A 9,640-nucleotide genomic window follows, 5' to 3' on the forward strand; every position below is an offset into this window, starting at 1 on the left:
TAAATTGTGAGCCCAAGTAAAGAGTGAGAGTTCTTTGGCAAAAGCAACTTTTAAGCATTTGTTTCATACCCACTTCTTTTTAGGAGTCCACACTGTAATTGGTCAGTGTCTGTTCTTCCTTTGTGTGTGCAGATACTGAGGCTTGCACTCAAGGCCTAGGCACACTCCTTTAGGATTTTTTTGTTCAGGGCTGGACTTTACTACTTAATTAAAGCTAAGAATTCCACAGTCTTCCCCAGCTGCTTTTGAATTGTGATTCTCAGGATGCAGCCTCCTGAGTAACTAGGATTACAGCTTTGAGCCACAGTGTTTGGCAAGGGTCTGTATGGCAGATTTTGTCCACTACTAGAAACTGCTGTTCTGAAAAGGGGTATCTAATTTCAAGTTTCTTTCAGAGATGTGACCTAAAACATAGGTATATCTTTTGTCCTTGTCTTGCCAAAAAAAACAATTCATGTTACCTTCTGTATTGGTAACATCTGCTTCCATCAACGTCCTTACAGAGGGGTACTCCATAGCCTTTGCCTTTTCAAGTGCTTCCCATTTCCATGTGATTCCCTTCCTAGGCAATATAATGGATATAAGTACTGACTAAATGAAGAATGAAAGCACCCAGTGACCTCTGAGTCTCACAAAAATTTACCTTTATAAGAGAGAGGGAAAATTTGTGCTTTATCTGTTACTGTGTGCAGACTCAAATAGGTCTTACCTAATTAGACCATCCCTAGGAACTTTATAGACTACAAAGGGCCTTGAACCCTGTTGGCATTTGCAATCCATCTTCTCAGGCATAGTAGCTCAGTCATTCTACTGAATCCTATAAGCATCTAATCTTCAGTAATTAGCGCAATATCAATATAATGGAACCAGGGCTTCATGCATGCTAGGCACACATTCTACCACTAGGCAGCGCTCCAAGCCTGTCCCTGAGCTTTTTTGCTCAAGGCTACCACTCTATCACTTTGAACCAAGGTGGTTTTCAGGTGGCTGTCCAAAGTCGTTTAGCTGCTGTGCCAATGGAGCTTGTGCAGATGAGACTCAATCGTCTTGAACTCAATTTTTCTGAGCATCGAGAGATTGACAGTATGATGAATTAGAGATTACAGTGTTTTAAAAGGCAGGAAACTGTCTAAAAAACAGGTTCCCAGGGGCTGGGATTTTGGCTTGCCTAGCATGCACAAAGATCTGGGTTCGATTCCTCAGCACCACATACATAGAAAAAAAGCCAGAAGTGGTGCTGAGGCTCAAGTGGTAGAGCTCTAGCCTTGAGAAAGTCCAAGGACAGGGCTCAGGCCCTGAGCTCAAGCCCAGGACTGGCAAAAAAAAAGGTTCCCAAACTTTCTGGATATATGGGGTCTCCCAGATTCTCAGCAATTTATAAGTGAAAAGAAATACCTTACAATTCCCTTCCTTAAGAACTTTAGTCCAAACCAGGCATTGGTGGCCCTCATCCATAATCCTAGCTACTTAGGAAGCTGAGATCTAAGGATGGAGGTCCAAAACCAATCCAGACAGGAAAGTTCATGAAACTTTTATCTCCAGTTAACCACCAGAACACTGAAAGTGGAGGTGTGACTCAATTGGTAGAGTGCAAGCCTTGAGCAAAAAAATTTCATGGACAGTGCACAGGTCCTGAGTTCAAGCCCCAAGATGAGCACACACACACACACACACACACACACACACACACACACACACGTTTACACATACACATACTATAATGCAATAATGCATTATACACAAATAATGCAGTAAGTATGTCCTAACAACTTTGTACTCATTTGAAAATACAGTACTTATATTGGACTGCAGTATATTTTAGTGGTAGAGGATTTGCGTAGTATTCATGAGGCCCTGGATTTGATCACCAGTGCCAGAAATAAAGGAGAGGGAGAAAGGAGGTAAAGGGGACATTACAGGACTTATAAATTAAAGAGATAGTAGCAGAGAACAAGGGAAGGGGTGATCTTGTCCCAAAAGAAATATACTCTCTTATGTAACTGTACCTCCTCTATACATCATGTATATAATAATAAAAATTAATGAAGAAGTAATGTTTTATTTCATTTCCTTAAAACCACAATCACATACTAAGGGAATATTGTGCTGGTTATAGACTCTGGACAACTCTTCAGACCTTGGAAACATTAAATAACACCACATTCCTTTCTACTTCTATTTTCATCAAACATGTAAAATGTACTACTTTGCACTCCAGGGCATTGCAGGGATCTTGATTCTAAAATTATGTATTGTGTGTGTATGTATGTATGTATGTATGTATGTATGTATGTATGTATGTATGTATATATGTATTGTGTATGTATGTATGTGTGTATGTGTGTATGTATGTATGTATGTATGTATTTACTGTTGGTCATGGGGCTTGGATTATGGGCCTGGGTGCTGTCCCTGAGATCGTTTTGCTCAAGGCTAGCACTCTTTCATTTTGAGCTACAGTACCACTCTGGTTTTCTTGTGGTTAATTGGAGATGAGAGTCTCACGACTTTCCTGCCTGGGCTGGTCTTGAACCATGATCCTCAGATCTTAGCCTCCTGAGTAGCTAGGATTATAGACATGAGCCACTAGTGCTCGGCTACATCTTTATTTTTAAAAGGACTTATGATTAAATTCTTGTAAGTACACTGTTGGGCTTCTCAAACTATTACTGAGCACACAACATGCTCAGTAATGGAAGATGCTGGATAAGCCTCTCTTGCACTTGATGGCAGAGTCAGATTGGTCCCAAGCTCCTGACTTGTATTCACCGCTGAAGGGCTTCATTTAACACATGCTTTGGAGGATCATATTTTCTTTATTGGTGATACTAGGGAATCAAACCCAGGGCTTTGAGTTTTTCTGCACTACCACTAGAGCCCAGCCCTCAGAAAGGGTCTCCCACTGTCCAAGTTGGCCTTTAACCATGATCCTCTTATCTCCACCTTCTCTACAGCTGGGACTTCAGCACCAGCCAGGGTTCATATATTTTTTTTATAACTCAAAATGCAGTCACAAATGTGAGTGAACTTAAGATTAAGACAAAAGATCTGGAATGTCATTTGGCCTAGCCCTGCAAATCTTGCCATTCTGCCACCACTGATGGGACTAACTGCCATATCCAGGCCAGTTAGGTCTCCAACAGGCTATGCTAATTCTTACATTTCTCTGAAGCTGAGGTGAGGAACTTAGGTGACAAATGAAGTATAGCATTTGTACAAATGTTCAGAGCCATCTAACTCCTCATCTTCACCCCTGCCTGCCTACCTTTGACACTCATCTGTGCATTATCTCATTGGAATGGTCTTACCTAAGGATCTTCACAAGCCCTGGCAGGGTCTCACACACACACAAATACACCAAAATGTTCCTGAATTTAGGACAGTGAAACGGGCTAAAAATGGGCCTGAAACCAGATGCTAAGTGGATCTCCTTCCTTGTAATTCTAGCTACTCATGAGATCCAGAGGATCATGATTTGAAGTTATCCTTCAGGGAAGAAAGGAGAAAGACGGGGAAAGAGAGAGGGAGGTAAAGGCCCAGAGGAAGGGAGGAAGGAAGGAAGGAAGGAAGGAAGGAAGGAAGGAAGGAAGGAAGGAAGGAAGGAAGGAAGGAAGGAAGGAAGGAAGGAAGGAAGTTGTTGGGGTGGGGAGTCTGGGGAACTTTTTTGCCCAGGATGGCCTGGAACCGTGGTTCTTCTGAGCAGCTAGAATTACAAATGTAAACCACCCAGGCTAGCTGGTGCTTTGAGTAGGACTGTTTCCTAAATATCCTGCTTTCTTTTTCAATAGTGCGCCCTCCCACCCCATAGACTTCTCTTCCAGTCCTGAACAGCTGAGTCCACAAACCCGGGTGCACTTGGACAGCTTTGCAGAGGATGTAGCCAAATTAAAACCCGGACTCCCTAACCTCACCTCTGCGGGGGTCAGATAGCCCCTGCCCCGAGCCACCCTCCCCAGCTCCCAGTAGACATTCTTTCGGCCCCACCCTTCTCACTCTCACTGTGCAACAGCTCACCCTCCGCCCACCCCTCTAGGCCAAGCCCCACCTGCCCCATTTCCTCCCTCCCATCCCGCTCACAGCCCAAGCTCCCCCCCGCCCCTCCCATCTAGGCCCCGCCCCCTCGGTAGGCTCTCAGCCCCGCCCCCATCTAGAGCCCGCCTCGACGTAGTCCCTCCCAAACAGGCTCGCAGCCCCGCCCCCAGAGGCCCCGCCCCCGCCCGCCACGCCCCTTCTCCCACAGTTCCTCCCCGGTGCCTGTAGGGAGGCCACGGATCCCAGACCTCTTCAGCGGCCGGCTGAGATGGCTGCTCGGATTATGCGGCAGGTGAGCGGCTGTGCGGCCACCCCAGCTCCAGCCGGCTCGGAGTGCGGGCAGCCCCTGGCGGACGCCGTGGCCGCACTGCCGGTGCTGGACGCCGCCGGGGAGCGGGTGCAGTTCGGCGCGCTGTTCCGGGAGCGCCGGGCGGTGGTGGTCTTCGTGCGGGTGAGTGCGGGCTGCTGGCGGACCTCGCCCGCGGGCTGGGATAGAGGGGCCTTCGGGAGCCGGGAACGCGGGGCCCAGGCCCTGGGAGCGGCGGGAGTGCTGGCGGGGAGCGATGCTGGGGGCTTTCGGCAGGCCGGTGGGCTGGCTGGCCTTTCCCTTGCAGGCCACCAGGGGCTTGGGAACCCAGCGGTTCTTCCTTCATGTCGCAGTGTAGACACACAGCCACCTACCTGCTCCGCCAAGGCCATTTTCCCCAGAGCAGCCTGGCAAGGACCGGTGGGGCCTGATGATGATGAGGAGGAGGAGGAGGACGAGAAGGAGGAAGAGGAGGAGGAGGTGGTGGTAGTTGTATCAAAAGGGCTACAATTCCATAAGTCACGTTATAAGAACAACGCCTTTTGATTGCTGTCTGATAATATCCCATCATTCTTTGGCACCCTTATTTTCCTATCCTTCTGGGAGTTGTTTAGTGCTTTGACGCGTAATGGAGAACCTAGTCTCTTCTGGAACGTAATGTTGCTAACTTGACTTTTTGTCCTTGTTGGATTTCAGCATTTCCTGTGTTATATCTGCCAAGAATATGTCGAAGATTTAGCCAAAATCCCCAAGAGTTTCTTACAAGTAAGTTTTCTGAGGGGGGGTGAGGGAGGGAGGGAGAGAGAGAGAAGCGTTGATGTGTTTCTAAGCACCTCATGAAAATCGTCTGTAATTTGTAAGCCTAGAGGGATGATGTGCTGGTGAGAGGGGAGGAGGAGGGCGGGGTGCAGGGGCCTCACCTCTGGAGCAAACTCTCATACCCCAAATTTTCTCCACCTCCTGAACTGGAGAGACAGATCACTGATCCATTTCTGCTCTAATTTGTTGCTATCTGTTGTGAAAATACTATAGAATTAATCATTTTGAAGTTACTTAGTAAACTGCCTGTTTTCAAACAAATAATTAATAGTTCCTATCATTTTATGTTACATTCTAGGCTTTGTTGTTGTGCTGTTGCTTTGTTTTGTTTTGTACAGGTACTGAACCTTAAACCCAAGATCTGGGCACTATCCCTCAGACTTTTTGCTCAAGACACACTTTCACTTCTGGCTTTTTTGATGGTTAAGAGATAAACATCTCATGGACTTTTCTAGTTAGGTTGTCTTCAAAACATCAGCTTTAGGGGCGGAGAGTTTGGCCTAGTGGTAGAGTGCTAGCCTAGCATGCACAAAGACCCGGGTTTGATTCCTTGGTACCACATACTTAGAAAAAGCCAGAAGTGGTGCTGAGGCTCAAGTGGTAGAGCTGTAGCCTTGAGAAAGTCCAAGGACAGTCCTCAGGCCCTGAGCTCAAGCCCAAGACTGGCAAAAAAAATCAGCTTCACATCTCAGACTTCTGAGTAACTAGGATTACAAATAGTTTTTCATTGTTGGTAACTATTAATCGATCTTGAAGATGTCTTACAGTAGATTCTGTCAGTTTTTCTTCCAGCATAGGTTCAGCAAAGGTTTCAAATGAAGGGATTGGGCAGCCTTAAAACTTACAAGTAAAAACTATGTTTCTGTCAGACCTTCATCAGTTGGGATATGAAAAAAAAAAGTTGTCTGATTAACTCTACTTTAGTGGAGCTTTTTTTGTATGCCAGTATTGGGGCTTGAACTCAGAGCCTGGGCACTGTAGCTGAGCTTGAGCCATAGCTCCACTTCTGAATTTTTTGGTAGAGATAAGAGTCTCACAGACTTTTTTGCCCTGGCTGGCTCAAACTGCAGTCCTCAGATCTCAGCCTCTTGAGTAGATTTATAAATTTTGCAGTTTTTATTCTTATGTATATCTTTAGGGAACATGTAATAAATTATTGATTTTTTGAAGGAAAAATGAGACAAAATCTTACTATGCAGTCTAAACTGGCTTTGATTTTTCTTCTGTATGACTTTCTTTTTGTTGATAGGATGTTTTGATGTTTTGATATATTTTAATCTTAGAGAATGATAAGTCAAGCTATTCATGTATCTTGAAATAACACTTAAAATCTATTACTGTTTAGCAGTTTTTAAATACACAGTATTAGAAATGTCACCATGCTGTTGGAAGATTTCCAAAATTTTCTTCTAAAACTTTCCCCTAGGAGAAACATCTCCCTGTACCCTAACTTCCCACGCTCTTTGATAATCACTATTCTCTTCCTGAGAATTTGATTCCATATATAATATGAGATTGTGCAGCATTTGTCATCCTGTATCTGGATTAGTCTATTTTTAATGACTTCCTTCAAACTATTCAAATTATTTGTAGTACTAATCTTTTAATAGAGATTAATGGTTTGCATATTATTTCCCCCTAATCTATGGGATCTCTGTTTCTTTTGTGGACAAAAATTTTTTTCTACCAGGTGTGGGGCTTGAACTCAGGGCCTGAGCACTGTCCTTGGACTTTTTTTTTTCCTCAAGGCTTCCTCTTCTCGCCGTCCTCACGCCGCTCCCTCTCTTCACAGACCTGCGCCACACTCCCAAAACCCCTGCGGGCCAAAGCCAGCCGCACCAGGCCAGAGGAGACTGTGCCGCACAGCTCCCAGCTCTCAGGTCCCTCTCTGGTCGGTTGGAGCATCTGGAGCCCACTAATGCACAGGCTGCAGGTGAGGGCCGCCACCTCCCTCCAAGGAAGGGACAGTCAGCCTTGGGCACACACACCAGCGACCACACGCCCTCCCACACGCACACGCGACACAGGGCTGGGCCTGGGCAGAGGGCTGTGGGTTTCTAGGTATGTGGGGGAGGACGGGAGCAGTGTTGGGGGCAAGGTGGGAGGGGGCGGGAGCTCCGACATCGTGGCAGGACCCACCACCATCACATCGGAGCTTCCGTCCATCACGGGGAGCCATAGTGAGCAGAGATTGTTTTCTCCCAGCACCCACACAAGCTCAGGACTGACTCCGACTCTCTCTCTCTCTCTCTGTCTCTCTCTCTCTTCTCTCTCTTCTCTCTCTCTGTCTCTCTCTCTCTCAATCTCTCGCTCTCTGTCTCGCTCTCTGTCCCTTTGCAGCTGAGGGGACAGCTCCTGCAGAGCTCGGCCCAGGCTGCAAGGAAGCAGACAGGAATGTTTTGTCCCAGCACCCACACAAGCTCAGGACTGGACTGACTCTCTCCCCCTCTCTCTCTCTCTCTCTCTCTCTCTCTCTCTCTCTCTCTCTCTCTCTCTCTCTCTCTCTCTCTCTCTCTCTCTCTCTCTCGCTCTCTGTCTCGCTCTCTGTCCCTTTGCAGCTGAGGGGACAGCTCCTGCCCCAGCTGTGCGAGCATCCGCTGACCTCCAACCGCCACTGCCACTGCTAGTGGCAACAGCAGGCACCACAGTCACCTTGAAGCCGAGCAGCTGTCCACACCCGACCTGCCTGAGGATTCCTCAGACAACGCCAAGCCTAAGCTTCCCCGTGCCTCAGCTTCTTCCACTCACCTAGCAGCTTTCCCTCCTTAGGACCCCACTATTTATATACTGTTTTTTGTAGTATTAGTATTAGTATTATTAAAATTGATTTCAAATGAAACCAAGGCAAACCGTGAACTCTGTGGTGAAAGATGCACAGGCATGCATATGCCTACCTGCAGAAACACACACACACACACACACACACACACACACACACACACACACACACACACCAATTCGAAATGGTGGCCTAAAGTTTTTCCATGTGATACAGCACCTGGCACTGTCTTCTTGGGAGCAGAGTCCTCAAACCATTCCTCTTTACGGGACTCCCTCCTCCTGTGGCCGCCGAGGGAGCAGACAGCCTTCCTCATTCTAGAACCATCCGCCTTCGTGCTGGTGACGTTTTACTGCACACAGCATTCATCCTCCTCTTTGCTCTTGTCCAGGGAATAGCCTGTGATTCTCGTCCCAAGTCTGTGTCCCAAGGGGAACCGGAAAGAAGAACAGAATTCCTTGGGCCAAAGGGAAAGCCTGGCCATCCTAGTTGGCATCCTTCCGGGGTAGCATGAACTTTCAGAGGACGCCAGTGTCCAAGTCACACACAAAGGGAAGGGCCTATGGCGGCCCTTGCCCCTTCCAAGGTTGGGGTCAAGGGTCAGATCATTCCTGGGGCCCGAGGCTCACGACAAGGTCCAAAGAACAGCGTTTCTCTCTTAGGGATGCAAGAGGGAGAGAGAGGTAGGGAAGAGCCTGTCAAGGCAAAGGACATGGGCGACCCACGTCTCCTCTTCCTCCCCGTGTCCACGTGCACATGCACGGTCAGCACCCCCAAACAACCTGGGGGCGGCCCAACACCCACGCACCACGGGCATCTTTTCTGCCCAGCACACTGGCAGGTGGCTTTGAAGGAACTGCTGACCAGCATTCAAGGGAAGAAAGAATGATTGGGGGAGAATTCACCTGGGCAGGACTCTAGCTACACAGACCCGGATTAGCTGGGAGACCCAGGAGGAGGAAGATGAGACAGTGGAGAAGAAGGAGGTGGAGGAGGAGGAGGAAGAGGAGGAGGAGGAGGAGGAGGGCAGGTTAGGTGGGCCAGATCTCTGTCTCCAAGAATGCAGGAAGCCTCCCCTACAATAAAATGAATTTAATTTGGAAAACAAACTGCAAGCAAAAAAGAGAAAAGAATCAGGGAAGCCTGGCATAAACACTTCCTATCCCCTGACAAGGCAGTTGTGGGGCTCTCGAGGTGGAAAACGCCACATTGACCTTACAGGGTTCACCTGGGAGCAGACACAGGGGCCCAACAATCCCTGGCCATTCGTGACACAGACACACTGTCCCAGGAGACAAAGGCCATCCCGACAGATGACCCAGCCGACCGGGACCCCAAAGTCCCGACCGGCTGAGCTGGGACAGAAATGCTGCCGGCCATTCCTTTCTTCACCCAGAAAGCTCGGGCTGCCATGTCTTCCTTGCGGTCCCCGTTTTCCCCGGGGAAGGGCCTGCTAGCCCGTCCACCCTGGGCTTACACTGGAGACGAAGAAACAGGCGGTGTTTCCGCTCTAAGGGTGCTCAAGGGGAGGCAGGGACTGTTCTTCCAGGGAAAGAAGGAACTAGAACAAGGCGAGAAGAAAACTAAGCCACGCAAGGTTGGATGGCTGTCTGCTCCATAGCCACGTGTGCTCCCAAGTGGAGTTTTGGCCCAAGCCCTCCCTCTCCATCAATCCCGGCTCCCTCTTTCTCTGGTGGGTAAGA

General features: G+C 48.1%; 1 protein-coding gene across 2 annotated transcripts; it reads left to right on the forward strand.

Annotated features, from left to right (window-relative positions):
* The first annotated feature begins 4,272 nt into the window (after nucleotides 1–4,272).
* LOC150064964 (peroxiredoxin-like 2C) lies at nucleotides 4,273–7,880 on the forward strand. Of its 2 annotated transcripts, none has more exons than XM_090329060.1 (4): nucleotides 4,273–4,483; nucleotides 5,036–5,104; nucleotides 6,951–7,091; nucleotides 7,717–7,880. In XM_090329060.1, exons 1-4 carry the CDS (start codon nucleotides 4,301–4,303, stop codon nucleotides 7,783–7,785), a joined length of 462 nt encoding a protein of 153 aa, XP_090185186.1. In that variant the 5' UTR covers nucleotides 4,273–4,300; the 3' UTR covers nucleotides 7,786–7,880. The 2 variants fall into 2 exon arrangements, with proteins under 2 accessions (XP_090185186.1, XP_090185187.1); XM_090329061.1 differs by having other exon boundaries at nucleotides 6,907–7,091; nucleotides 7,717–7,792.
* Nucleotides 7,881–9,640: the final 1,760 nt, after the last annotated feature.

The sequence above is a fragment of the Megascapheus bottae genome, chromosome 3, assembly GCF_031878675.1.
Source record: "Megascapheus bottae isolate mThoBot1 chromosome 3, mThoBot2.hap1, whole genome shotgun sequence".
Lineage (NCBI taxonomy): Eukaryota > Metazoa > Chordata > Mammalia > Rodentia > Geomyidae > Megascapheus > Megascapheus bottae.

What these genes read in the sequence shown, in the direction of transcription:
- LOC150064964 (XM_090329060.1), top strand. Translation starts at nt 4,301, where the DNA reads ATGGCTGCTCGGATTATGCGGCAGGTGAGCGGCTGTGCGGCCACCCCA. An exon ending in CGGTGGTGGTCTTCGTGCGG is followed by an intron (nt 4,484 to 5,035) that starts GTGAGTGCGGGC and finishes GTTGGATTTCAG; the next exon opens with CATTTCCTGTGTTATATCTG. An exon ending in TCCCCAAGAGTTTCTTACAA is followed by an intron (nt 5,105 to 6,950) that starts GTAAGTTTTCTG and finishes CTCTCTTCACAG; the next exon opens with ACCTGCGCCACACTCCCAAA.